The sequence below is a fragment of the Oncorhynchus nerka genome, linkage group LG7, assembly GCF_034236695.1.
Source record: "Oncorhynchus nerka isolate Pitt River linkage group LG7, Oner_Uvic_2.0, whole genome shotgun sequence".
In the NCBI taxonomy this organism is placed as follows: domain Eukaryota; kingdom Metazoa; phylum Chordata; class Actinopteri; order Salmoniformes; family Salmonidae; genus Oncorhynchus; species Oncorhynchus nerka.
The window spans coordinates 77,617,940-77,645,781 of record NC_088402.1 but is presented as its reverse complement, the minus strand read 5'-3'; the positions used below and the strand labels follow the sequence as shown (position 1 = coordinate 77,645,781).

Sequence of the window (27,842 nt, the reverse complement as noted above, 5' to 3'; positions counted from 1 at the left end):
TTTGTAGCACAAAATGGCAGTTTAATATCAAAATATTTACTAAAATATAAATAATGTGCAAAACAAAACAAGCTTGATCAGAAGCATGTTCAGACTGAGGCAATACTGACAACTTGAGAAAAAACACACAATGAAAAGTCATGGCACATCAATTAACTCTTGTTTCAAAATCTTATAAGACAGCCACTTCATTGTGAACTGACTATTCTATGCCAATAATCTGTTATTGTTTTGACCTTCAATAGAAATACAATGTAAATACTGAGGGTGAACTTATACAAAACAACATCCCTTATTAACCAACGGACAACAGAAAGCAATCAACATATAAACATGGCACTTCAAATCTGGAATGTCACATCAGCCCTCGCAACGAGAAATAATGTTTGCATTCCACCTGCTTGTTCGCTTTCATAATTAAACACGGTGTGAGAAAAAGGCAAGTAAAATTCAAATACAGACTAAATTGAAAGAACAAGACAAAAATCAATGCAGAATGCAAAATAGCTCCATATGTAAAGTTTTTGTAACATTTTTCTCTCTACAATAAAATGAGACTTAAATTGAATAAAATGACAATCAAATAATGTTTGAAGATTGCTACAATACAATCAAAGCGATAAACAAACAAAAAAACAGGTCAATAGTTAGAGCTCTCTATGCCATAAAAGCATACATACAGTGCCTTCAGAAAGTATTCAGACCACTTTACTTTTTCACATTTTGTTACATTACAGCCTTATTCTAAAATGGATTCAATAAATAAAAATGTTCAGCAATCTACACACAATATCCCAAATGACAAAGCAAAAACAGGTTTTTGAAAAATGAAAAAAATAATAATTACGTAAATAGGTATTTACAGTTGAAGTCGGACGTTTACATACACTTAGGTTGGAGTCATTAAAACAAATGTTCAACCACTCCACAAATTTCATGTTAACCTTAACAAACAATGGTTTTGGCAAGTCGGTTAGGACATCTACTTTGTGCATGACAAGTCATTTTTCCAACAATTTGTTTACAGACAGATTATTTCACTTATAATTCACTGTATCACAATTCCATGGGGTCAGAAGTTTACATACACAAAGTTGACTGTGCCTTCAAACAGCTTGGAAAATTCCAGAAAATTATGTCATAGCGTTAGAAGCTTCTGATAGGCTAACTGACATAATTTGAGTCAATTGAAGGTGTACATGTGGATGTATTTCAAGGCCGACCTTCAAACTCAGTGCCTCTTTGCTTGACATCATGGGGAAATCAAAAGAAATCAGCCAAGACCTCAGGAAAAAATTGTAGACCTCCACAAGTCTGGCTCATCCTTGGGAGCAATTTCCAAACACCTGAAGGTACCATGTTCATCTGTACAAACAATAGTACGCAAGTATAAACACCATGGGACCACGCAGACGTCATACCGCTCAGGAATGAGACATGTTCTGTCTCCTAGAGATGAATGTACTTTGGTGCGAAAAGTGCAAATCAATCCCAGAACAACAGCAAAGGACCTTGTGAAGATGCTGGAGGAAACGGGTATAAAAGTACATTTATCCACAGTAAACCGAGTCCTATATCTACATAATCTGAGAGGCCGCTCAGTAAGGAAGAAGGCTCTGCTACAAAACCGCCATAAAAAAGCCAGACTACGGTTTGCAACTGCACATTGGGACAAAGATCATACTTTTGGGAGAAATGTTTTCTGGTCTGATGAAACAAAAATAGAACTGTTTGACCATAATGACCATTGTTATGTTTGGTGGAAAAAGGGGGAGGCTTGCAAGCCGAAGAACACCATCCCAACCGTGAAACACGAGGGTGGCAGCATCATGTTGTGGGGGTGCTTTGCTGCAAGAGGGACTGGTGCACTTCACAAAATAGATGGCATCATGAGGTAGGAAAATTATGTGGATATATTGAAGCAAAATCTCAAGACATCAGTAATGAAGTTAGAGCTTGATCGCAAATGGGTCTTCCCATTATTATGGACAATAAACCCAAGCATACTTCCAAAGTTGTGGTGGCAAAATGGCTTAAGGACAACAAAGTCAAGGTATTGGAGTGGCCATCACAAAGCCCTGACCTCAATACTATAGAAAATTTGTGGGCAGAACTGAAAAAGCGTGTGCGAGCAAGGAGGCCTACAAACCTGACTCCGTTACCCCAGCTCTGTCAGGAGGAATGGGACAAAATTCACCCAACTTATTGTGGGAAGCTTGTGGAAGGCTACCCGAAACATTTGACCCAAGTTAAACAATTTAAAGGTAATGCTACGAAATACTAATTGAGTGTATGTAAACTTCTGACCCACTGGGAATTCGATGAAAGAGATAAAAGCTGAAATAAATCCTTCTCTCTACTATTATTCTGACATTTCACATTCTTAAAATAAAGTGGTGATCCTAACTGACCTAAAACAGTGCATTTTTACTATTATTAAATGTCAGGAATTGTGAAAAACTGAGATTAAATGTATTTGGCTAAGGTGTATGTAAACTTCCGACTTCATCTGTACATAAGTATTCAGCCCCTTTGCTATGAGACTCGAAATTTAGTTCAGGTGCATCCTGTTCCATTGATCATCCTTGAGATGTTTCTACAACTTGATTGTAGTCCACCTGTGGTAAATTCAATTGATTGGACATGATTTGAAAGGCACACACTTGTCAATATAAAGTCCCACAGTTGACAGTGCATGTCGGCGCAAGAACCAAGCCATGAGGTCAAAGGAATTGTCTGTAGAGCTCAGAGACAGGATTGTGTCGAGGCACAGAGTACCAAAAAAGGGGAAGAGTACCAAAAAAGGTCTGCAGCATTGAAGGTCCCCAAGAACAGTGGCTTCCAACATTCTTAAATGGAAGATGTTTAGAACCACAAGACTCTTCCTAGAGCTGGCCGCCCAGCCAAACTGAGCGATCGGGGAAGAAGGGCCTTGGTCAGGGAGGTGACCAAGAACCTGATGGTCAATCTGACAGAGCTCCAGAGTTCCTCTGTGAAGAATCGTCCAGAAGGATAACAATCTCTGCAGCACTCCACCAATCAGGCCTTCATGGTAGAGTTGCCGGATGGAAGCCACTCCTCAGTAAAAAGCACATGACTGCCCACTTTGAGTTTGCCAAAAGGCACCTAAATACTCTCAGACCATGAGAAACAAGATTCTCTGGTCTGATGAAACCAAGATTGAACTCTTTAACCTGAATGCCAAGCGTCACATCTGGAGGAAACCTGGCACCATCCCTATGGTGAAGCATGGTGGTGGCAGCATCCTGCTGTGGGGATATTTTTCAGCAGTGGGCACTAGGAGACAAGTCAGGATCAAGGTAAAGATGAACGGAGCAAAGTACAGAGAGATCCTTGATGAAAACCTGCTACAAAGCGCTCAGGACCTCAGACTGGGGCGAAGGTTCACCTTCCAACAGGACAATGACCCCAAGCACACAGCTAAGTCAATGCAGGAGTGGCTTCAGGACAAGTCTCTGAATGTCCTTGAGTGGCCCAGCCAGAGCTCAGACTTTAACCCGATCGATCACACATCTCTGGAGAGACCTGAATATTGCTGTGCAGCAACTCTCCCCGTCCAACTTGACAGAGCTTGAGAGGATCTGCAGAGAAGAATGGGAGAAACACCCCAAATACAGGTGTGCCAAACTTGTAGCGTCATCCCCAAGAATAATCGATGCTAGAGGTGCTTCAACAAAGTACTGAGTAAAGAGTCTCAATACTTATGTAAATGTGATGTTTTTAAAAAATAAAAAATTAGCAACATTTTTTAAAACCTGTTTTTGCTTTGTCATTATGGTGTATTGTGTGTAGATGATTAGGGGGAAAATCGATTAGGGGTCTGAATACTTTCTGAAGGCACGAGACACACAAGCATACATACCATAAAAGCATATATTCAAATTCAAATAAACATACACTGACTGAACATGCACTTATGTCATCAATGCATGTTGGGGCATTTGGTTACCTACTTTCTCAGCGTGAGAATTTTCTGGGTCTGAATGCGGGGACGATGAGTTGATGCGGTGCAAGTGCCACCTTTTCCTCCTCTACAGGGGCTAGCTCCTCCGCTGAGCCCCACTTCTTCTTGGACTGGAACAACGAGGTCAACTTCCTGTTCCTGCTGCGGTCTCTGGCCTGGGCCATATGGAACTCAGGGAATTCTGATGTAACAAAATACGGACCACCATAGCTGTATAATACAAAAAGTGCTATCTATAACCTAATGGGTTTTTCAGCTGTCCCCATAGGAGAACCTTTGGAGAATAATTTTGCTTCCAGGTAGAACTCTTTTCAGTTCCATGTAGAACCCTTAGTGAAAAGGGTTTTACATGGAACCCAAACGGGTTCTCCTATGGAGACAGACGAATAACCCTTTTAGGTCCTAGAAAGCAACTTTTTTTCTAAGTGAATGTAAAGGCTGAAACCTAACTAAGAGTGACCTTTTCGTGCTCTGTTCAGATCTTAACAAAGCCACATACACATTTAGACAACATTTCAGAGACATTGGAGTCAAAAAGAAGAGAGTAAGAGACACTCACGTATCTCCTCTGGAGCTGCTCTGTCATCCTCTGTAGGCTCCCTGATGTTCAGGTACTGGCATGCAAGATGGCCACTGTAGTCCCGGAGGTTCTCCTTCGCATCTGAGAGAAGAGGAAAGACATGTCAAACATTGACTCAGAAATTTCTTAGGGGGGGAGGCAATCGATGGCAGATCGATAATAGCTGAAATGTTGCATTGACACCCCATTGTCTCACGTCAGATGGCGTCACTCCTATACAACACTCGTCCCTCAACCAATCTATATTGTAGGACGTGGAACTCATCTCTAAAAATCACGATTATGCTCATCCGCCTAACACTAGTTACTAATTCTGAAAATCACTCCGCTCTTAGTAGCTATGATGCACTGTCTACTATGACAAACCATGCTCGATCAGCTGAGCAAACTTGCTCCAGCTAGCAGCCTAGTGCAAGCTTGTTTGGATGGCCATATGGTAGCTAGTTTGTCAGCTTGTTTGTCAGCTTGTTGATGAAGTTGTACGGCACCAAAGTTATGGAACTGTTCTCAGCAATCACCATGTATCTCACTCTGAAAGGTAGCACTGTGTCTCGCAAACTTTATAACATTTGTCCAACGCAATAAATTGCAGAGAGCAGTCAGCTGTCCTGTAGAACTCGGCGCACTAATCAAGGGAAAACTGGGTTATCATGAAAAAAATTTATCCATTAGCTAGAACTTCACTAAACTAGTTAGCTAGCGGAAGTACTCCACGTTTAGTGTGTTAACGGGCGTTGTTAGCATCCCTGCCATCCATTTTATACGGATTGATTGGTATCATGGCGCAGGAGAAGATGGCTGATGTTTTACGTGCTCCTAACCAACTGTGTTCTTTTGTTCGTTTGTAACTTGTTTTTTAAAAACGTATTCTGTACATAATGTTGCTGCAACCATCTCTTATGACCAAAAATAACTTCTGGTCATCAGAACAGCGATTACTCACCAGAAGCTTTTTCTTCCTTTAACGAGTCCGATGAGCCCGACATGAAGGATATGCTGCTTTCCCGGGAACAGGCCCAAATACCCGTCATTTGCTCGAAGAGAAGACGAAGAAAAAGAGGACGGAGGTCGGGCTGACTTCTGAGAATTTGTTGGCGATTGCATAAACCCCCACTGCCTTCCGTTCTACTAGCTAACATGCAATCATTGTAAAATAAATCGATGACCTACGAGGAATATTAAACTTCCAATGGGACATTAAAAACTGAAATATCTTATGCTTCACAGAGACGACATTATCAACATACTGGTTATACGCTGTATCAGCAGGATAGAACAGCAGCATCTCATAAGAAAAGGTGGGACAGGCTATGTACAGTTGAAGTCGGAAGTTTACATACACCTTAGCCAAATACATTTAAACTCAGTTTTTCACAATTCCTGACATTTAATACGAGTAAAAATTCCCTGTCTCTGGTCAGATAGGATCACCACTTTATTTTAAGAATGTTAAATGGTAGCATTGCCTTTAAATTGTTTAACTTGGGTCAAATGTTTCGGGTAGCCTTCTACAAGCTTCCCACAATAAGTTGGGTGAATTTTGTCCCATTCCCCCTGCAGGGCTGGTGTAACTGAGTCAGGTTTGTAGGCCTCCTTGCTCGCACACTCTTTTCAGTTCTGCCCACAAATCTTATATAGTATTGAGGTCAGGGCTTTGTGATGGCCACTCCAATACCTTGACAAAGGAGATGATTGTGGACTACAGGAAAAGTAGGGCCGAGCACGCCCCATTCTCATCGACGGGGCTGTAGTGGGGCGGCAGCGTAGCCTAGTGGTTAGAGCGTTGGACTAGTAACCGAAAGGTTGCAAGATCATATCCCCGAGCTGACAAGGTACAAATCTGTCACTCTGCCCCTGAACAAGTTAACCCACTGTTCCTAGTCCGTCATTGAAAATAAGAATTTGTTCTTAACTGACTTGCCTAGGTAAATTAAAATAAATAAAAAGGTTGCGAGCTTCCTTGGTGTCTACATCACCAACAAACTAACATGGTCCAAGCACACCAAGACAGTCGTGAAGAGGGCACGACTGCATTGTTGTTTAGGGGCTTGTAAGTAAGCATTTCACTGTAAAGTCTACAGCTGTTTTTTTTCGGTGCATGTGACAAATACAATTTGATTTGATACTTGCGAGCTAACTAATAACATTTTTGTGCACATTTCAAATTTCATAAAAACTGACTCTACAACCACAAAACATCTCAACTAGATGTAGAAGTAGGTAGTGAAGACTTGCTCATGAAAAAATCAAATCAAATCAAATCTATTTTTCACATACACATGGTTAGCAGATGTTAATGCGAGTGTAGCGAAATGCTTGTGCTTCTAATTCCGACAATGCAGTAGTAATCTAACCTAACAATTCCAAAACTACTACCGTATACACACAAGTGTAAAGGCATAAAGAATATGTACATAAATATATGAATGAGTGATGGTACAGAACGGCATAGGCAAGATGCAGTAGATGGTATCGAGTACAGTATACACATATCAGATGAGTAATGTAGGGTATGTAAACAAAGTGGCATAGTTTAAAGTGGCTAGTGATACATGTATTACATAAAGATGCAGTAGATGATATAGAGTACAGTATATACATATGAGATGAATAATGTAGGGTATGTAAACATTATATTAAGTAGCATTGTTTAAAGTGGCTAGTGATATATTTTCCATCAATTTCCATCAATTCCCATTATTAAAGTGGCTGGAGTTGAGTCAGTGTGTTGGCAGCAGCCACTCAATGTTAGTGGAGGCTGTTTAACAGTCTGATGGCCTTGAGATAGAAGCTGTTTTTCAGTCTCTCGGTCCCAGCTTTGATGCACCTGTACTGACGTCGCCTTCTGGATGATAGCGGGGTGAACAGGCAGTGGCTTGGGTGGTTGTTGTCCTTGATGATCTTTATGGCCTTCCTGTGACATCGGGTGGTGTAGGTGTCCTGGAGGGCAGGTAATTTGCCCCCGGTGATGCGTTGTGCAGACCTCACTACACTCTGGAGAGCCTTACGGTTGTGGGCGGAGCAGTTGCTGTACCAGGCGGTAATACAGCCCGACAGGATGCTCTCGATTGTGCATCTGTAGAAGATTGTGAGTGCTTTTGGTGACAAGCAGACAGGCCGTCTCGTCGTTGTTGGTAATCAAGCCTACCACTGTAGGTAATCAAGCCTACCACCATTGTCCAGATGAGTTAGGACAGTGTGCAGTGTGGTTGAGATTGCATCGTCTGTGGATCTATTTGGGCGGTAAGCAAATTGGAGTGGGTCTAGGGTGTCAGGTAGGGTGGAGGTGATATGGTCCTTGACTAGTCTCTCAAAGCACTTCATGATGACGGAAGTGAGTGCTACGGGGCGGTAGTCGTTTAGCTCAGTTACCTTCGCTTTCTTGGGAACAGGAACAATTGTGGCCCTCTTCAAGCATGTGGGAACAGCAGACTGGGATAAGGATTGATTGAATATGTCTGTAAACACACCAGCCAGCTGGTCTGCGCATGCTCTGAGGGCGCGGCTGGGGATGCCGTCTGGGCCTGCAGCCTTGCGAGGGTTAACACGTTTAAATGTTTTACTCACATCGGCTGCAGTGAAGGAGAGTCCGCATGTTTTGGTGGCACTGTATTGTCCTCAAAGCAGGCCAAAAAGTTATTTAGTCAGCCTGGGAGCAAGACATCCTGGTCAGTGACGGGGCTGGTTTTCTTTTTGTAATCTGTGATTGACTGTAGACCCTGCCACATACCTCTTGTGTCTGAGCCGTTGAATTGCGATTCTACTTTTTCTCTATACTGATGCTTAGCTTGTTTGATTGCCTTGCGGAGGGAATAGCTACACTGTTTGTATTCGGTCATGTTTCCGGTCACCTTGCTCTGGTTAAAAGCAGTGGTTCGCGCTTTCAGTTTCATGCGAATGCTGCCATCAATCCACGGTTTCTGGTTTGGTAATGTTTTAACCGTTGCTATGGGAACGACATCTTCAATGCACGTTCTAATGAACTCGCTCACCGAATCAGCGTATTCGTCAATGTTCTTGTTGGACGCAGTGCGGAACATATGCCAGTCCACGTGATGGAAGCAATCTTGGAGCGTGGAATCAGATTGGTCGGACCAGCGTTGAACAGACCTGAGTGCGGGAGCTTCTTGTTTTAGCTTCTGTCTGTAGGCAGGGAGCAACAAAATGGAGTCGTGGTCAGCTTTTCCGAAATGAGGGCGGGGGAAGGCCTTATATGCGTTGCGGAAGTTAGAATAGCAATGATCCAAGGTTTTACCAGCCCTGGTTGCGCAATCGATATGCTGATACAATTTAGGGAGTCTTGTTTTCAGATTAGCCTTGTTAAAATCCCCAGCTACAATGAATGCAGCCTTAGGATATGTGGTTTCCAGTTTGCAAAGAGTCAAATAAAGTTTGTTCAGAGCCATCAATGTGTTTGCTTGGGGGGGAATATATACGGCTGTGATTATAATCGAAGAGAATTCCCTTGGTAGATAATGCGGTCGACATTTGATTGTGAGGAATTCTAAATCAGGTGAGTTCCTGTATGTTGTTGTGACCACACCACGTCTCGTTAACCATAAGGCATACGCCCCCGCCCCTCTTCTTACCAGAAAGATGTTTGTTTCTATTGGCGCGATGCGTGAAGAAACCAGCTGGCTGCACCGATTCCGTTAGCGTCTCTTGAGTGAGCCATGTTTCCGTGAAGCAAAGAACGTTACAGTCTCTGATGTCCCTCTGGAATGCTACCCTTGCCCGGATTTCATCAACCTTGTTGTCAAGAGACTGGCAATTGGCTAGAAGTATGCTAGGGAGTGGTGCGCGATGTGCCCGTCTCCGGAGCCTGACCAGAAGACCGCTTCGTTTCCCTCTTTTACGGCATCTTTGTTTTGGGTCGCCGGCTGGGATCCATTCTGTTGTCCTGGGTGAAAGGGAGAACACAGGATCCGCTTCGGGAAAGTCATATTCCTGGTCGTACTGATGGTGAGTTGACGTTGCTCTTATATTCAGTAGTTCTTCCCGACTGTATGTAATGAAACTTAAGATTGCCTGGGTACCAATGTAAGAAATAACATGTAAAAAAACAAAAACTGCATAGTTTCCTAGGAACGCGAAGCGAGGCGGCCATCTCTGTCGGCCCCATCAATATTAGCTACAGGTTTATAATTTTGGGTCAGATTAACTGACTCTTTTGAGGATGAAAGGGGGCTCAGTGGACGAAGTCACCTTGGTAAATTTTTTGAATGTGAGGACAGCATATTGTAGCCAAATTTCTTTTTAGCTATTCCATGAGTGTTTGCGAGTTATCAGACAGAACAGTGCAGACAGCTATCGCGGTATCTGACGTGAGACAATGATTGATACCCTTCATTCCACACCCCAAAGACAAAAAGCAAGTGAGTTAACTTTCCCTGTCATTTACCATATGTTCCAATGAGCAGCTCCAAAATGTTTCGATGGCCATGCAATGCTGCAATATGCAGGGGTGTATAGCCCTGCAAAACAAAAAGGGCAAAATCATGCAAATGTGTCTATACTGTATGTTCCCCACCAAACAAATTGGGGGAAAATGCAAATGGGATAACATAGCTATTTGAACATAACCTCTGATGTCTACTGTATGCAGGGTTCAAGGTTCAACCATGGAAAAATGTACAAGGCGTTTTAATACCTACCCCCTACAGTTTCCCATGGCCCCAACACAGCCAATGAATACATGAAAGGAGAGAATATACAAATTACCAGAGGTTATGGCAACAAAACCTAATGACCAAATACATAATTAGCTAGTAATTCCCCAAAAATTGCCATAGTTGTGAGTTTGGCACGGTAATACATTCCGACAGTGTTTAGGGGAAAGAACATTATGTGGCTTGATTTATTAGTAGACACTGTGTGTGTGTGTGTGTCTACTGTAATGCATTCACAAAGCAGTATCTTCACAGGAACCATTATGATGCAACATTACATCTAACCTGGCTGCCAGCCTCCAAATAGTGTATACAGACAACAACATACAGTACCTATTTTACCAGATCACTTCCTGTGCATGATACACTGAGATGAAAGAGGAGATACTCACATGCTGAAAGAAAATAAAAGCAGGAGTAATGTTATTACCTGTACAGTAAGACAATATTTTGTAACAGACCATTCCAATTTCTGATACAGAAGAATGGGAGAAACACCCCAAATGCAGGTGTGCCAAACAGGAGTCAATCCACAAAACAATAACCTGTCCCGGGGCTGCAGTTGAGAATGAGCCGGCTTGCTATTTTACTGAAATGTTGATTAATGTGCACTGTCGTAAAAATAAAAATGAACTCAAACTCAAAGTCCCTTTTGAGTAGTGCAACAACTTTTTTATTTAACTTAGTTTTAAGATTTTGTCATGAAGAACACATGTTCAACTTAATAAAAACATATTTTCCCATGCCTATTAATTACTGAATAAAATAACAGGGTTGACAAGTTCATCTTAAATCAGCCATGTCTTGTGACAGGCGGAATGGAAGCTTGTTGTGTGCAACACAACAGGAATTAAATGCATGCTTCACAAAAAATATTGAAATGGTTGATTTCTAGCCTGTCTATATATGGGTAACATGGTTGACATGTTATGCTCGACCCACTCAGTTTTCCACCACAAAACCCTAGCAAATTGCCAAAAAGAATAGAATCAGCTCACCTGATTTTACACTGTTATTTGACTATTAGCTGTTCAATGTTTCTTTTGAAAATAAAATCTCTCTTAAAAATAGAGTTCGGTTCACATAACAGGGTTGACCTTAAAATGAGGGCCTTCATTATTATTCTTTTTATTATTTATTAAAATTAACATGAACTAAATAACAATCTTCAGAAATGACTTTGTCACAGCAACAAAATAACTAGGGCTTTACAATTATATTGAAAACTTTCAGAAATGTTGAGATCAAGTGGGTTAAAATCTTCCTAGAAGTCACAGAGGGGCACAGAAGGACATTTCAAAATGCACATTTTGGCACTTTAGCAAGCCTTTATTCATATAGAAAATCAGATTGATTGAATTCTCCATGTGGTCTGTATTAATGGGCACTTCATTTAATATAACAGGCTTTTAAAAATAAATATTTGTGCACAATGTCTACTTAAAATATCAAAGGGATGCAAAAGGAACTCTCTTTGTGAAACGACCCACGGTGTACCTTTTTTAAATCTTTATTTAACTAGGCAAGTCAGTTAAGAACAAATTCTTATTTTCAATGACGGCCTAGGAACAACGGGTTAACTGCCTTGTTCAGGGACAGAACGACAGATTTTTACCTTGTCAGCTCAGGATTCGATCTTGTAACCTTTCGGTTACTAGTCCAACGCTCTAAACACTAGGCTAATACTCACAGATTTAGTGTTGACGTCAGCCCCTGCATTGGCCATCATGGCAGCCATGTCCTCTTTGCCATGTTTGGCTGCCCAGTGTAGAGCTGTCTGTGGCCAAAACAAGGAGGGAAATGTAAGCCATTTACAAAATGCAGACGAATTCCCTATACTGTACATAACAAAAACACTTTACTACAACACTGACACAGGAGTTGCCATTTTATTTTTAAGTATACACAAATACTTGTATTGGCATATACACAAATACTTGTAGATACATGTACATTCCCAGTGGTGGTTATTTAGTAGATAGTAATTAGCATAGCGTCATTACTCCTCTAACAAGGAGTTTAAACAGAGTGAATCAGATCAGGTTGAGAGCTCTGATAGGCTGGCTGAGGCAGTGGCCCAGCTGTGCACAGGAGGAGTAGAGAGATGGAGGGAAAGGTGGTGGGATGGTTTCCTGCCATCTGACTGAGCCTAATTACAAAACAACACTGCACTGTGCGCACAACAGGGGTGCCCAGCCGCCTGTCACGGGGGGGGGAAGATTGATGGTGTTGGTGTGACCCACAGAGGGGAGAGAGGGGAGACCCACCCAAGCAACGCACCACTGTCAGCACGCAGCCGTCAGAGGAACAGCACTGGGGCCCCTCCGTGCTGTGGGCCTACCACACACGCTCAGAGACAACACGCACACACATACATACTCAAAGACACACACACAAACTCTCACATACAACATACACAGACAGGCATGCACACACACACAAAACAACACATGCACACACATGAAAACTCCCATGCACACCACATCCACCTGTCTGACAGTGCTGCTGTTGTGATCAACTGTGTTACTCTTGTCAATGGGTCTCTGAGCACTGAGCACTTCAGGCTGTGTAATAACAAGCTATTCGGCAGGTGAAAACATGGGCTGCTACAGATGTCAGCCTGTTAACTACAACCTGTGTGTCTGAGTCTGACTCCAGACATGGAACAGGGAAAACAAAAGTAGGTTTCCTATGTCAATCAAAATATGTCAATCAATCATCTCCTTTAGTTTGTTAGAAAGTATGAGCTTACAATCTGTGATTATTATTCATGCTTGTTTATGGCCATAATGGTTATTCTTTGTCTCCTGCATTGTGCACTATATACCACAACCTCAGTGAACTATACAAAAACCTCAATATCAGATATCATAGAAGCATGGGGGAAGATATACCTCTAGATGTCAAAAACCAGTCTGGGAGACAGATTGTGATAGATGAAGTCTGGCTCTGAGTATCTCTATCTCTGTTGTCTGTCCTGTCACACGCTGAAGACGGATTGGTCGGATGGGTCGTTTGAGTGGCTGCTCGGCGGGTCCCCTAGTGGGCAGGAGTGACGGATGAGGTCGGACAGGATGTGGCCTCAACCCCTCCACGTGCCTCTCGTTCCTGTCCTAGCTCGGTGGGGCCACCCCCCGCATGCCTGCCTGCTTGACTGATGACCAACTTTTTTTGTGTGTGTGTGTGTGTGTGTGTGTGTGTGTGTCATACACCCATTGTGGAGGTAAGTAAGTAGTGGCCAAATTGCCGAGGGTTGGTCAACTGGAGACACATCTGACAAAATGACCTATGGCCTGTGTGACACCTTGTTGTTCATAGTAAGACCACTGGGGAGGGATTGGAGAATGATATACTTACAAACTACAGGACAGGGTAAAAGGAAGTACATCCCAGTCCAACATGGCAGGAGGGGGGAGCCCATGTCACATGTTGATGAAGAAAAAGAGAGAGATGGAGATGATGAAGGAATATGATACAGGTGTAGGATCTTAATTTGACATACAGTGAGCCCCAAAATAATTGGGACAGTGACAATTTTTGTTTTGGCTCTGTACTCCAGCACATTGGTTTGAAATGATACAATGATTATTAGGTTAAAGTGCAGACTGTCAGATTTAATTTGATGGTATTTTCATCATTTGTGGGTTAACCGTTTAGAAATGACTTTTTGTACATAGTCCCCCCATTTTAGGGTACCAAAGGTATTGGACAAAATGCACTTAAAAAGTTAAATATTTGGTCCTATATTCAGAACACACAATGATTACATCAAGTTGAATGTTGGATGCATTTGCTGTTTGTCTTGGTTGTGTTTCAGATTATTTTGTGCCCAATAGAAATGAATGGTAAATAATGTATTTTGTCATTGCCAGTGTCCCAATACTTCGGAGGCTATTAGCTAGCTAAAAGTAGGTAACATGAAAAGTGCAATACGGTCAAATCAAAATCTCATTTTATTGGTCCATATTTGTACACATATTTTTCTGATGTTATTGCAGCTGCAGCAAAACGCTTATGTTTCTGTTAATATTACCATGTGTTAGTGTGGGTTTTCAGTGAATTTATGTAAATCACAAAGCTCATCTGCATTTCCTGTGGTGCTAGAAAATTCTCACCAACAGAAGAGTGATCAAATGAAGATCCTACATCTATATGTTAGATGTGGTTAAAATTTGTTGGTCTTTGAATAAGCAAGTCTTAGTTAATGACGGTTGAGGGGGAGAGTAGGGCTACACAATGCATCTGCTATTGTGAAAGTCAAAGTTTATGAATGGTCTAATCTTTGTAGGTTACAGAGTCAGTTACAACCTCAGACCAAGGAACAAATGGCACCCAGACCTCCTCAAACTCAGGCCCTAGGTACGGGTGACTTCACCGCCGAAGGGTGGTGGTTCGGTGGGCATCAAAGCCGTCCGAGGGAGATTTAGCATCTTCCCGAGGACACAACCAAAATTGTTCTTCAATTAATCCCAGCCTGCTCTATAACTTTAATCTTATCTTTAAGTGGTTGAAGTCTTTGTGGAGCATTAAGAGTCTCTCTCTAATCCCCCCCTCCCATCTCCCTGCACTTCAATGGCGACCCTTGAATATTTTCCGGGTGGGTGTGGTGATGGCAGGGGCTTAGGGTTAGGTCTTAGAAGGTGGTCTGAAACAGGACAGTGTGAGAACCCCAACAGAGGGGAGGGACAACAAACATAAACCCAAATCTCTTGAGCACACAGGGAGACCAATAAAGGGATTTTGGTTGTCGGGCGGGGGGTTCAGGAGTTAAAAAGCTATCTTTCATAATCCTTTTGATAGTGGTACCGCAGGAAATGCATGATCTGATGTTTTTACATCACAGGGTTTTTAAAATACAATTAAGTAAAACAAAAACTATGGAATGTTGACTATTTGCAATTAGTACATATGGAATTGGGAGTTAGGAGCAGGTTTGACACTGCTTTTTACCTGTTGATAATGATGAGCAATCATGACCAAATGTTAATACACGTAATATAGGCTTTTAAAACATCTTAGGGCTGCAATCCTGTTAACCTCTAGTGACACCCCATCCCGGGTCCGGGAGCGTAATCATCGACTGACACTAATTAGCACAACGCAACGGACATAAATACTACTAGAAAATATTCCTATTCATGAAAATCACAAGTGAAATATATTGAGACACAGCTTAGCCATTTGTTAATCACCCTGTCATCTCAGATTTTCTAAATATGCTTTACAGCCAAAGCAAGACAAGCATTTGTGTAAGTTTATCGATAGCCTAGCATAGCATTATGTCCAGCTAGCAGCAGGTAACTTGGTCACAAAAATCAGAAAAGCAATCAAATTGTTTACCTTTGATGAGCTTCGGATGTTTTCACTCACGAGACTCCCGGTTAGATAGCAAATGCTCCTTTTTTCCAAAAATATTATTTTTGTAGGCGAAATAGCTCCATTTGTTCTTCACGTTTGGCTGAGAAATCGACCGGAAGTTTCGGTCACGACAACGCCGAAAAATATTCCAAATTAGCTCCATAATATCGACAAACACGTTGTTTATAATCAATCCTAAAGGTGTTTTTCAAATATCTATTCGATAATATATCCACCGGGACAATTGGTTTTTCAGTAGGACCGATTGGAAAAATGGCTACCTCTGTATTTTACGCGAGAATCACTCTGAGAGCCATCAGGTGACCACTTACACAATGTAGCCGCTTACGGGTATTCTTCAACATAAAGGCGTAAAACTACGTCACAATGCTGTAGACACCTTGGGGAATATGTAGAAAAAGTAATCTGGTTGATAGCCCATTCACTGCTCAATAGGGACGCATTGGAACGCAGACCTTTCAAAACATGAGGCACTTCCGGATAGGATTTTTCTCAGGCTTTCGCCTGCAATTTCAGTTCTGTTATACTCACAGGCAATAATTTTACAGTTTTGGAAACTTTAGTGTTTTCTATCCTAAGCTGTCAATTATATGCATATTCTAGCATCTTGTCCTGACAAAATATCCTGTTTACTTTGGGAACGTTATTTTTCCAAAAATGTAAATACTGTCCCCTAGTCACAAGAGGTTTTAACGGGATCGATATGACAACAGCCAGTGAAAATGCAGGGCGCCAAATTCAAAACAACAGAAATCTCAGAATTAAAATTCCTCAAACATACATGTATTTTATACCGTTTTAAAGGTAATCTTGTTGTTAATCCCACCATAGTGTCTGATTTCCAAAATGCCCTACAACAAAAGCTCCACAAACGATTATGTTAGGTGACCACCAAATCACAGAAAAATACAGCCATTTTTCCAGCCAAAGAGAGGAGTCACAAAAAGCACAAATAGAGAAAATGAATCACTAACCTTTGATGATCTTCATCAGATGACACTCATACCACTTCATGTTACATAATACATGTATGTTTTGTTTGATAAAGTTCATATTTATATAAAAAAATCTCAGTATGTTCACTAGTTCCAAAAACATCCGGTGATACTTTTTATATATTTTTTTACCTTTATTTAACTAGGCAAGTCAGTTAAGAACAAATTCTTATTTTCAATGACGGCCTAGGAACAGTGGGTTAACTGCCTGTTCAGGGACGGAACGACAGATTTGAACTAACCACTAGGCTACCCTGCTGCCCCAGAGAGCCACATCATTTGACAGAAATACTCATTATAAATGTCGATAAATACAATTGCTAGACATGGAAATATAGATATACCTCTCCTTAATGCAACTGCTGTGTCAGATTTTTTTTTTTTTTACTTTACGGAAAAAGTAAATCATGCAATAATCTGAGACGGCACTCAGAAAATAAATAAAATTATCCGCCATGTTGGAGTCAACAGACATCACATTATAAATATTCCCTTACCTTTGACGATCTTCACCAGAATGCACTCCCAGGAATCCTAGTTCCACAATAAATGCTTGATTTGTTCAATAATGTCCATTATTTATGTCCAAGTAGCTACTTTTGTTAGCGCGTTTAGTACACAAATCCAAACGCTCATCCAGGTCCATTCGAAAGTCGGACGAAAACTTCAAAAAGTTATATTACAGGTCGAAGAAACTTGTCAAACTAAGTATAGAATCAATCTTTAGGATGTTGTTATCATAAATCTTCAATAAAGTTCCAACTGGAGAATTCCTATGTCTGTAGAAAAGCCATGGAACGCAGGTCGCTATCATGTGAAATGCGCGTGACCAGGACCTGGCTCTCTGCCAGACCACTGACTCAAAGAGCTCCCATCCGGCTCCACAACACAGTAGAAGCCTCATTCAAGTTTCTAAAGATGGATGACATCTAGTGGAAGCCCTAGGAAGTGCAACTCTATCCATATCCAACTGTGTATTCAATAGGGGCTGGGTTGAATATCTACCAACCTCAGATTTCTCACTTCCTGTTTGGATTTCTTCTCAGGTTTTTGCCTGCCAAATTAGTTCTGTTATACCCATAGACATCATTCAAACAGTTTTAGAGACTTCAGAGTGTTTTCTATCCAATACTAATAATATGCATATATTTTTTATGAATTTATTTGCAAACTATGGTGTAAAATAAGTATTTGGTCACCTACAAACAAGCAAGATTTCTAGCTCTCACAGACCTGTAACTTCTTCTTTAAGAGGCTCCTCTGTCCTCCACTCGTTACCTGTATTAATGGCACCTGTTTGAACTTGTTATCAGTATAAAAGACACCTGTCCACAACCTCAAACAGTGACACTCCAAAATCCACTATGGCCAAGACCAAAGAGCTGTCAAAGGACACCAGAAACAAAATTGTAGACCTGCACCAGGCTGGGAAGACTGAATCTGCAATAGGTAAGCAGCTTGGTTTGAGGAAATCAACTGTGGGAGCAATTATTAGGAAATGGAAGACATACAAGACCAATGATTATCTCCCTCGATCTGGGGCTCCACGCAAGATCTCACCCCGTGGGGTCAAAATGATCACAAGAACGGTGAGCAAAAATCCCAGAACCACACAGAACCACCTAGTGAATGACCTGCAGAGAGCTGGGACCAAAGTAACAAAGCCTACCATCAGTAACCTGCAGTAATCCTGCAGTGCCAGACGTGTCCCCCTGCTTAAGCCAGTACATGTCCAGGCCCGTCTGAAGTTTGCTAGAGAGCATTTGGATGATCCAGAAGAAGATTGGGAGAATGTCAGATGAAACCAAAATATAACTTTTTGGTAAAAACTCAACTTGTCGTGTTTGGAGGACAAAGAATGCTGAGTTGTATCCAAACAACATACCTACTGTGAAGCATGGGGGTGGAAACATCATGCTTTGGGGCTGTTTTTCTGCAAAGGGACCAGGACGACTGATCCGTGTAAAGGAAAGAATGAATGGGGCCATGTATCGTGAGATTTTGAGTGAAAACCTCCTTCCATCAGCAAGGGCATTGAAGATGAAACGTGGCTGGGTCTTTCAGCATGACAATGATCCCAAACACACCACCCCGGGCAACGAAGGGGTGGCTTCGAAAGAAGCATTTCAAGGTCCTGGAGTGGCCTAGCCAGTCTCCAGATCTCAACCCCATAGAAAATCTTTGGAGGGAGTTGAAAGTCCGTGTTGCCCAGCAACAGCCCCAAAACATCACTGCTCTAGAGGAGATCTGCATGGAGGAATGGGCCAAAATACCAGCAAAAGTGTGTGAAAACCTTGTGAAGACTTACAGAAAACGTTTGACCTCTGTCATTGCCAATAAAGGGTATATAACAAAGTATTGAGATAAACTTTTGTTCTTGACCAAATACTTATTTTCCACCATAATTTGCAAATAAATTCATTAAAAATCCTACAATGTGATTTTCTGGATTTTTTTTCTAATTTTGTCTGTCATAGTTGAAGTGTACCTATGATGAAAATTACAGGCCTCTCTCATCTTTTTAAGTGGGAGAACTTGCACAATTGGTGGCTGACTAAATACTTTTTTGCCCCACTGTATTAGCAACTGGGACTGAGGAACAGTCCCAAGCTTCTCAAGCTTGGGACTTTCATCCAAGCTTCTTTCATCCAAGCTTCTCAATACTGCCCCTGCAGCCATAAGAAGTTTAAGTGGTCAAGAATTTAGAGACAGAACATATAAAGACTGCCCATACAGTGGGATATCAATAGTCAGACTACTTACCCCCTGAGAAAGACAGTCATGGTCACAGGCAGGCACAACATAGCAGATTCCAACCAGAAAAGAAACAATATTAGTCAAACTAACTACATAGTTCATGCAGGTCATAACATACACTCTTCTATGTAGACCGCTCATGCACATGAAGTATACATATTTATTATATTCAAAAGCTTGGAGAAAGTATACTCACCGAGGTGAAGTCCTTTAAAAGCCAAATGAAGGAAAGAAGGGAAAAACTCAATATCAGTGTGGTGCTCTGAGTTAAACATCTTAGAAAACTTTTACCTGACTCCCATTAAAACATGGCTACTTATTCATCCACAACATTTATATTGCAATGGCATACAGAATGATGAGGGTGACTTATAACACATTTTTAAGGGCAACGTTGGGGTGGGCCATGTGGGGGGGTTACCTTCTTGTTGGCCAGGGAGGGCTCCTGTTGTAGCAGCTGGGCGAGGTCAGAGAGACAGCCACATGCAGCAGAGTAGATCCATTCCTTCTCCACAGGGTCCAGCTGTAGGACAGGGAGTGGATGAGCTAAGTAAATGGCCAGCACAGACATCACAGTACTGTATACATTAACGTGTAGTATGAATATATGATTGTATACATTTATATTTTAGTAATTTAGCAGACGCACATATCCAAAGCGATTTACAGGAGCAATTAGGGTTAAATGCCTTGCTTAAGGACACATCGGCAGATTTTTCAACTAGTCGGCTTGGGAATCAAAGCAGTGATGGTCTTAACCGCTGGGCTACCTGCCGCCTCTGTATATTAATGCTACCTGTAAATGAATGAGGAAACTCACAGCCACTGGGGTGGAGCCCATACTGCCCGTACACTCCTCTTCCTGCTCTTCGGACTCTGACTGAGAGACATACACGAATCAGAGAATGGTTTATTTCAATTTAATAAAGAAAGTATCAATGGCAGCTAATGCTGATTTTTTTTGGGACACAATTCACAATAGTCATAAATACACAATAAAACAATCAATACAATAAAATCCACAACTTTAAAATACATATTTTCTGGAAAAACATCAGTGCCTGGTTAAGGTTCATACATTTAGGTCACATTTAGACAAAGGTGGCAGTCCATAGATCAATGGTTGAGCAGACTTATTATGAAGGGTACTGCACTATTTTGGTAGCGCTTACTTCAAGTAAATTATCATGGAATATGATGAGTATGTGCTAAGAGCCTAACTCACACTCACGTGCGCGCACACACACACACACACACATAATTATTACAATCACACTGTTTGTATTTATCACCTTAAACTTCAGAGATCAAAAGGGATGAAGTGATGCAAAAAGAGTGAGACAGACATACAAACAGACAGGATGGCAAATGGAGCCACAGAGCAAACACAGTTTTTCACACCAAGGGTACAATGTAATAATAACTGTGAACACCCACCGTTTTACAGAGGGTCAAAAATGCTCAGAAAATAAAGCACAGAATTCTCGGAATGCACAAAAGAGTCATTCTGGCTGATTAATGTGGGGAGAAAATGTTCTTTATGTTTTGTTTTGTCAAGCTCTTGATTGCTAATTGTTCTCAGATCATACAGAGAGATGGTGTAAAACACACAACTCTTTCATGTCGCTGTCATACAGTGTAACAAGAAAAGTGGAGGCCTATTTATTCAACCAATTCCACAATGGCACATGTCCACTTTTTTCTCTGCTGGAAAGAAAAATTACGAGGGAAAAAAATACACTATATATACCAAAGTATGTGGACACCTCTTCAAATTAGTGGATTCGGCTATTTCAGCAACTCCCGTTGGTGGCAGGTATATAAAATCGAGCACACAGTCATGCAATCTCCATAGACATACATTGGCAGTAGAATGGCCTTACTGAAGAGCTCAGTGACTTTCAATGTGGCACAGTCATAAGATGCCAAGGTGCAACTGAAAGGTTGCAAGATCAAATCCCCGAGCTGACAAGGTAAAAATCGGTCGTTCCGCCCCTGAACAAGGCAGTTAAACCACTGTTCCTAGGCCGTCATTGAAAATAAGAATTGGTTCTTAACTTCTTAACTGACTTGCCTAGTTAAATAAAGGTACAATTAAAATTAAAATAAAAAAATAAAAAGTTCACTGCCATTGGACTCATTGGAAACGCGTTTTCTGGAGTGATGAATCACGCTTCACCATTTGTCATTCCGACGCTACCTGCCCCGATGCATAGTGCCAACTGTAAAGTTTGGTGGAGGATAAATAATGGTCTGGGGATGTTTTTTGTGGTTCGGATAGGCCCCTTAGTTCTATACATTCTGGACCATTCTGTGCTTCCAACTTTGTGGCAACAGTTTGGGGAAGGCCCTTTCCTGTTTCAGCATGACAATACCCACTTGTACAAAGCGAGGTGCATACAGAAATTGTTAGACGAGATCGGTGTGGAATAACTTGACTGGCCTGCAGAGAGCCCTGACTTCAACCCCATCAAACACCTTTGGGGTGAATTGGAATTCCTACTGCGAGCCAGGCCTAATAGCCCAACATCAGTGCCCAACCTCACTAAAGCGCTTGTGGCTGAATGGAGCAAGTCCCTGCAACAATGTTTCAACATCTATTGGAAAGCCTTCTAGGAAGAGTGGAGACTGTTATAGCAGCAAAAGGGGGGGACCAACTCCATATTAATGCCCACGATTTTGGAATAAGATGTTCGACGGGCAGGTGTCCACATACATTTGGTCATGTAGTCTATTTGCTGGACAGATTTTTTTTATCGTTGAGTTCTGAATAATTACAATAATAAGAGCTCTGAGCACTTTTCTTCTCTCTGTCATGTAATTCCATTCTCTTTGTCTAGGTTCAGAACGAGGGATTAGAACACTGTTCAGAACCAGGGATTAGAATAAAGTTAAGAACAAGGGATTAGAACACAGTTTAGAACCAGGGATTGGAACACCGTTTAGAACCAAGGATTAGAACAACGTTCAGAGCCAGAGATTAGAACACCAAGCTCTTCAAGAGCAAAGGAGAGTAGTATAAACAGAGTGGAAAGAGGAAGTTCAACCTGCCACAGTTTAACAGTATTTTTACACAGGGCAATATTTGCTGACAACTGGTTCTTTCCACAGACCTGTTAAAATCCAACACAGTGAAATATGATGAAGTAACATCAGGGGAAAATTCAATCTCAAAAGTATTTTCCTAATTCCTGGAGCTGCTCTCCTCACCTCCCACTGACATTTTGAGAGGGATGTGAGGAGAGCATTGGAAGACATCTTCTCCTCAGAACTTCTCTAATGCTCTCTCCGCTTCTCTCCAACCTTATGAGGAGACGAGGCAAGATGGGATGCAAGGAATTGAGGAAAATACTTTTGAGATTTACTCCTGGTGTCACTAGCCTCTCACCTTTGACCCTGAGTCTCTGTCTGGCTCATTCTCCACTTTGCTGTGCACAAGGGGTTCCTCTGAAACAGACGGTGAGGGTTTTCTCTCAGTGTGCTGATCCTGGAGGCACAGCGACATAACATACAGAATGATGCCATTTCTCCATTCTCCATTTAATACGAACATTCTCAATTTACCCCTGGTTACTGTAGCTCTGCCAAAATTCTAGCCAGATTAGATTGCATGTGCAGTGCACAGGATGTAAAATGTGTTCTGTTAACGGCTTGTTGAGGTGAGCAGCTACAATTCACACTTTATGCAGAAACTACTTGTGTTGTGCTGTTGACCTTTTCCTGTCTTCAACAACAGTGTGAGTAGATACCGTTTGAGCTTGAACGCTTTATACATACTTCTGTGGACATTGACACTATCGGCTTAACATACAGTACCAGCCAAGTTGGGACACACCTACTCATTCAAGGGTTTTTCTTATTTGGACTATTTTCTATATTGTAGAATAATAGTGAATACATCAAAACTATGAAATAACACATGGAATCATTGTACATTTTAATTCCAGGTTGTAAGGCAACAAAATAGGAAAAATGCCAAGTGGGGTGAATACTTCCGCAAGCCACTGTAACTCCACTGAATTTATCCTCTGCAGCAGAGGTAACTCTGGGTCTTCCTTTCTTGTGGCGGTCCTCATGAGCGCCAATTTCATCATAGCGATTTATGGTTTTTGCGACTGCACTTTCATGTCTTAAAGTAATGATGGACTGTCGTTTCTCTTTGCTTATTTGAGCTGTTCTTGCCAAAATATGGACTTTTACCAAATATGGCTATCTTCTGTATACCAACCCTAGCTTGTCACAACACAACTGATTGGCTCAAACACAGTAAAGAGGAAAGAAATTCCACAAATGAACTTTTAACAAGGCACACCTGTTAATTGAAATGCATTCCAGGAGACTACCTCATGAAGCTGGATGAGAGAATGCCATGAGTGTGCAAAGCTGTCATCAAGGCAAATGGTGGCTACTTTGAAGAATTTAAAATATGAAATATATTTTGATATGTTTAACACTTTTTTGGTTACTACATGATTCCACATGTGTTATTTCATAGTTTTGATGTCTTCACTATTATTATACAACGTAGAAAACAGTCAAAATAAAGAAAAACCCTGTGTGTCCAAACCTTTTTACTGTTACCGAATAATCTCTTTAAATGCTAGGATTGTAGACACACTACTAAGATTGTTTTCCATGAACAATATGTAAAATCACTTCAGCCACATTATCGTGTAAATTGAAGAGCTGAATATGGGTTTTATTGAGGTCAAATATCAATGTACAAATGACCCTTACATTTATCACAGGGGCGGACTGGGCTGGTCCATTTTTAGCACAGTGGGCCTATCTAACTTGGGTTTTTAGCCTTAAATGATCATTATCTGACTAATAAGAGGGGCCCCGAGGGGGGGCATGAGGGAAGAAAATGTTTGGGGGCCTCAAGGGAAAGAATGGGCTGGTGTGTTAGAAATGCCAGTTGCCATTTCTGGTCCCAGTCCTCCAGGAAATACAATTACAATTTTGCAGCTCAAACATAATGGGAATGACAACGAACATTTGGTTCTGAACAGCTATACCCTTTGAGTAAAAGATACAGCCACTGGAACAAGTTGTATGACTTTCTCATCATTAAACTCGTCTGTGCTTCAACTCTTATGCCCAGAATGAGGTCTGATGCCAGAATGAGAGAGCAGTCATACTTAACTCAATTCCATAGGAAATGGATGAGAATGATAGTAGTGGCACACACAAGTATCAAGGATAGAGTCTAGTGAGCCAACATAGAGACTGACCTCTTGCATGTGCTCCTGCTCGGGTGCATCTGTGACAGTAATGCTGGGGCCTCTTCCACACCACGTCACCCGGGAAGGCTTCCTCTCCTCTGCCCGCTTGGCCGGTTCAGGCTGGAGGTCTGGTTCCATCTGGGCACTGGAGAGAGACGAGACCCCTGACCCATCCCACTGGGCTGAGGCCGATGGCCTGGCAGGGCTGGCCTGTCTGTCTGTCCCAGGTTCTGTCTCACTGTCCTGCTTCTGCTGCCGGTATCTCTTCTTCAGAACTAGGTACTTCTCACCCTGATAGGGACAGACAGCAGGCCGGCAGGAGATGAGGAGGGTAAAGGCCTACTGTATATGAGAGGTCAACTTTGACCTAAAAGTAATTATTGTAAGTTGCCCTTTCTAATTAATATGTAACAATGGTAATAACACTGTATATAACCAATAACACAACAAACTACATAGTAAACAGACCCAGCAAAGAAATACCATATCCTTTTTTAGTTTCATACAATTTACCTACCATGGCTGACTCAATATTGTGGAAAGGGAACTTGATTTGAGTGTGGAGCATTAAAGAATTATACACACTGTTTTATCACAGCTTTTCACGGCACACAATCCACAAATGGTCAAAAGCTCTACTTCACTTACATTCTCTGATTTCACAACAGCAATCCTGTCGATGATCTGTTTGAACTCCTCTCTGTATTTGGCTGGGGAAAAGAAACAATGTTGGCATATCCACTTTCAAAAACATGATATCGCTTTTAGTTCTCTCCCAAAACCTCAGACTTTCATTCTCTGAGGGATTTGGAGAAAACATGTCAAAGGAGGACGAGGAAAACAAATATAATTTGGTCTAACAATACTTTATAACAAGTGTAGTAATAGATTTCTTATGGAATAATAACCACTAATCGAATCAAGTGTTATCTTATGATTGATTAGATTTATCTGAAACGGAATGTTCTATTTACTCTAAATAAGGCTGTTGCATCACTCTGGCATTCCAAGATGTAGACCTTTTGAACCAGAAGAATGCGTGATGGCTATTTGAGATTATTGTGTGGCCTGTGAAGGCTGGTGGTTGATCTCCCTCCCTGTTATTTCACCATATCCCCCCTGCCTGCAGAGACCAGGCTTCTGTCCCAAATGACACCCTATTGCCAATTTAGCGCACTACTTATGACCAGGGCCCATAGAGCTCTGGGCAAAAGTAGTGCACTATATAAGGAATAGGGTGCAATTTGGGGTGAAACCCAGGGGCTCCAGGAGTGAGGGGCTTTCATTCTTCATTCCTCTGCAGGCCAAGCACTGCTCCAGTTGCAAAACAATAATCTCAGAACAACGTCACTGACTGGAAAAAGGGACAGAGAGGAAACCAGAGCTCTCGCTGCCAACATGAGAGGCGGGCAGATAAAATATATATATATATATATAAAATAAACTCTACTCATGCATCATCTCCAAAAATCCCAACCCCAACCTATCTGTCTATTTCCGCAGTATTAAATATTTCCTATGGGAACCCAAACCAACTGCAGATGGATGGCTATTACAATAGTTAACTATTTAACTCCTCTCACAAATACAACTGAGTTTGTGAAATTATATTCAGACTTGATGCTGACAGACGTTGGTTTATATAGGGTACTGTTTCTGAGAATTGATCCATTACTCCAGCGGCCAGACCACCTAATTAACATAGACCATCCTAGTTCAACATACAAAATACTAATGGTAGAAGCCCTGTGTTTGAAAGAATGCTTAGTTATGAAAGAATATATAGAGCTGGACAATTGACCTCTTTCCTTTTTCCTGACAACAGGGTAAGGAAATAACATTTCAGAATGAGACAGTAGTTCACAACTTCACATCCACAAAAACAGGAAATCCAGAGGAAGTGGCCACTTACATCACATCAACAAAATAATTCCTGACTTAGTAATATAGGGGTGACACAGTTTACACGTGCAGTTATTCATTATCTTGAGGTAGACAGATAACCATAGCAACTGGACAGACACAGCCATGTTAGCTATCACTTTCCCACAATGTCCCCATTTTGTTCCATCGTAATAAAAGAGCACTCCATTAGAGATCTAGCTGTGCTGGTACATGTGGCCTAATTTATTGCATTATGATTAAAACACTATTATGGTGCAATAGTGCCCATTAAAGAAGGGAACACATGTCTGTATGTACTGAAAATCATTTCCATAATTGGACACTCCAGCCATGTCAGATGGCACAGCAAAGCAGCTTTCATTGGAAACCTCTGTCAACAACTGTACCACTGAGATAGCATCTGGACAGTACAAGCGGTACAACTGTAATACAAGGTCACATTGGATAATCATTTATCTAGAGCCGGTCAAACATGTTAAGGCCTAGTTATTTTATCCAGTACCAAGCAGGGATGATGCTGTGTAGTGCATGGGAAATTATTGGTAAAGCATAACAACAGATTTTTATGTCACAGTAGCAGGTTTAAGGATAATGCTGACTTGGGTTCATGATTCAGGGGCTGGTATCAATTACAGAAAGGCAGCACCGTAATCACACTGTTTATCAGGCTGAAGCTTTGTTGTAATGTCACAACAGAATACCACAGTCCAATGGTGAAAATGATTCGTTGGAGTGGTCTGGATCTGAGGCTTGGGTAGCGGGAACTGGAGAATTCATGCAGCTATAACTGGTCTCAAAGGAAATGACAGAATTCCTGGTGTAATTGTATATTTTTAAAGGACCTTTAATGTAAACCAGATGTTACGTTTAAGCTAACCGACTGGGGATTGGGAACAATGAGAAACAAATGGGTTTACGGGAAAACTATATATGAAATTGGAAACCGTTGAATATGATCATATCATGAAAGCTACATGACAGATGTCGCATGAGGCGAGACATGGTACGGTCAGTGACATCGCTAAAAGCCACCCATCACTGAACACATTAAACTGTTGCTGTTGAGGTTAAATCCTTTCTCAATTCTACATTTCAGATACAATGTACCGCTACTTACCACGCAGCTCCATGTCCTTGTGACCAATAAAAGGCTTGTATGTTTTCATTAAATCTGAATTTTTTACTTTCCCTCCGGCTGAGTAGAAATAATCCAACAACGATTCTTCACTTACATCGCCCATTATCGATATATCAATGCTCGTGTTCTATGATAAAATCAGGTTTCTTTTAGAATTCTTATGATCTTGCTGCTATGACATTGTAGCGTATCCTGGCTAATTTGAGAAA

At 41.4% G+C, this 27,842-nt stretch overlaps 1 protein-coding gene across 1 annotated transcript; it reads right to left on the bottom strand.

The window, feature by feature from the left end:
• LOC115132441 (ankyrin repeat domain-containing protein SOWAHB) lies at positions 1-27,842 on the bottom strand. The gene is made up of 11 exons (XM_065020837.1): positions 27,613-27,842; positions 25,239-25,300; positions 24,600-24,881; positions 22,754-22,852; positions 20,186-20,245; positions 19,787-19,888; positions 14,558-14,572; positions 11,925-12,011; positions 9,967-10,039; positions 4,545-4,646; positions 1-4,166 (listed from the first exon to the last, which is right to left on the bottom strand). The coding sequence occupies exons 1-11, from the start codon at positions 27,734-27,736 to the stop codon at positions 3,979-3,981; spliced, it is 1,194 nt and encodes a 397-aa protein (XP_064876909.1). The 5' UTR covers positions 27,737-27,842; the 3' UTR covers positions 1-3,978.

Coding starts and splice junctions, on each gene's coding strand:
- LOC115132441 (XM_065020837.1), bottom strand. CDS start 27,736: ATGGGCGATGTAAGTGAAGAATCGTTGTTGGATTATTTCTACTCAGCC. Junction 25,301..27,612: donor CAAGGACATGGAGCTGCGTG/GTAAGTAGCGGT, acceptor TCTTTTCCCCAG/CCAAATACAGAGAGGAGTTC. Junction 10,040..11,924: donor CTGACGTCAACACTAAATCT/GTGAGTATTAGC, acceptor TTTGTTTTGCAG/GGCTATACACCCCTGCATAT.